Source organism: Olea europaea, chromosome 16 (assembly GCF_002742605.1).
Source record: "Olea europaea var. sylvestris chromosome 16, O_europaea_v1, whole genome shotgun sequence".
Taxonomy (NCBI): domain Eukaryota; kingdom Viridiplantae; phylum Streptophyta; class Magnoliopsida; order Lamiales; family Oleaceae; genus Olea; species Olea europaea.
The window spans coordinates 13,097,230-13,098,741 of record NC_036252.1 but is presented as its reverse complement, the minus strand read 5'-3'; the positions used below and the strand labels follow the sequence as shown (position 1 = coordinate 13,098,741).

General features: G+C 40.5%; 1 protein-coding gene across 1 annotated transcript; it reads right to left on the bottom strand.

The window, feature by feature from the left end:
* Positions 1-266: 266 nt before the first annotated feature.
* On the bottom strand, positions 267-1,255 carry LOC111412826 (protein DOG1-like 4). The gene has a single exon (XM_023043718.1). The coding sequence runs from the start codon at positions 1,228-1,230 to the stop codon at positions 508-510; it is 723 nt and encodes a 240-aa protein (XP_022899486.1). The 5' UTR covers positions 1,231-1,255; the 3' UTR covers positions 267-507.
* Between the last annotated feature and the right edge of the window lie 257 nt (positions 1,256-1,512).

Sequence of the window (1,512 nt, the reverse complement as noted above, 5' to 3'; positions counted from 1 at the left end):
TTAAGCCCAATCAACGAGAACTTGATGTTTTAATGTGAAATCTTATTTTTGCTATTTTGAGTTGAACTTGGGTAATTTTTGTTACAAAAAAATAAAATAAAATCGTCTGCTTGTGCCTTTTCTCAAATGTTTGATTAGATAGAGTAGTTGTATCCTTATTTTATTGCCCTAGTTGTTTTGTGGTGACTATTGAATAACGAAATCGATTTCAACTGAAAGATCCAAACTAATACTTGAAAATGAAAGGAACATTTGCATGCGTTAGGAATATACACACACAGCTCATTCGCATACACTGGAAGATCATATGTTTTTTTGTTTGCGTTCAACTAGAATCTATTGTCCTCAAATGCTAACTCTGACCATAATTTCTAAGCTACCCATCTTCCAAACTAAGCCCAAGTAATCCCACCTAGGATTATTAAAAACAGACATAGACGCAGTTCAGTCAACTATATAATACATAAACTACTAGCCTCCTCTCGAAATTGCTGTTTTAAATAAATATCATTGCAACTTTTTATCATGTTTCTTTCCCCATTTCCTCATCTGAATTTGAACTGTGGACATGGCGGTCAAGAAATCCATACATTGCATGGGAGTTAATGTCTCCACCACGCCCTTCAGTGTCTCGAGCCTCACACAATCAGCCATTTTCATCACTTTCTCCAATCCACCCATCAAACCCTTCAACGCCACCTCCACCAACCCATTTACCTGAGCCACCGCCGAGTCATCATCCTTCATAACTCGCCTTTCTAAAGCAGCCAACTCCACCATTTTCCGGTCTGCTATGCCCACCTGTTGCCTTTCAAACTCTCTCTCAACTTTCTCCTCATCCATCTTAATCTTCACTCTGAAAGCCTCAATCTTTTTCACTTGTTCCTCAGTCATGGTAACCAGACTTGTACCAGGAGACTGAATCTTTCTCTGTGACTCGATGAGCCGAAAAGCCATTGACGGTTTCCATCCCGTGACCCAAAGATTGGCGTTCTCAACCGGGCTTAACCAAACAGGCGCGAAGAAAGCCAAAACGTCGTCATGTGCCGCAGCCCATTTATAAGTATAGTACTCCCTGTGATGGGCTGTCAGCTTACCAACCAAAACCTCATAGTCCACTCCTTGAGAATTCTCCGCTGAAACCCTCAGATAGTATTGAAGAAATTCTTCTAGTAGACACATCCATTTTTCGAAGAAAGATGAGAATTTTTCCTCAACGTGGGTTTTCATTTTTCTCTTACAACTCTATGCCAAAAAAGAGATGTAAGCACGTTGGTGTTGAGTATGAGAAGAGGGATATATAATATACATATACACATATACACGGATACTGTGTGCTGATAGAAATCTTTTATTTAGATGTGTTGCGCTGTTACAGTGCCCAAATGGAGCATTAAAGCCTAGGCCACGCTGCAAGTGGTGGCTTAATTGGGAAATGCGTGGCTTCTGCATGGCTTACGCGCAGCAATTAACCAACCGCTCATACCAAGAGTTAGACGACTCTTTGCAAAT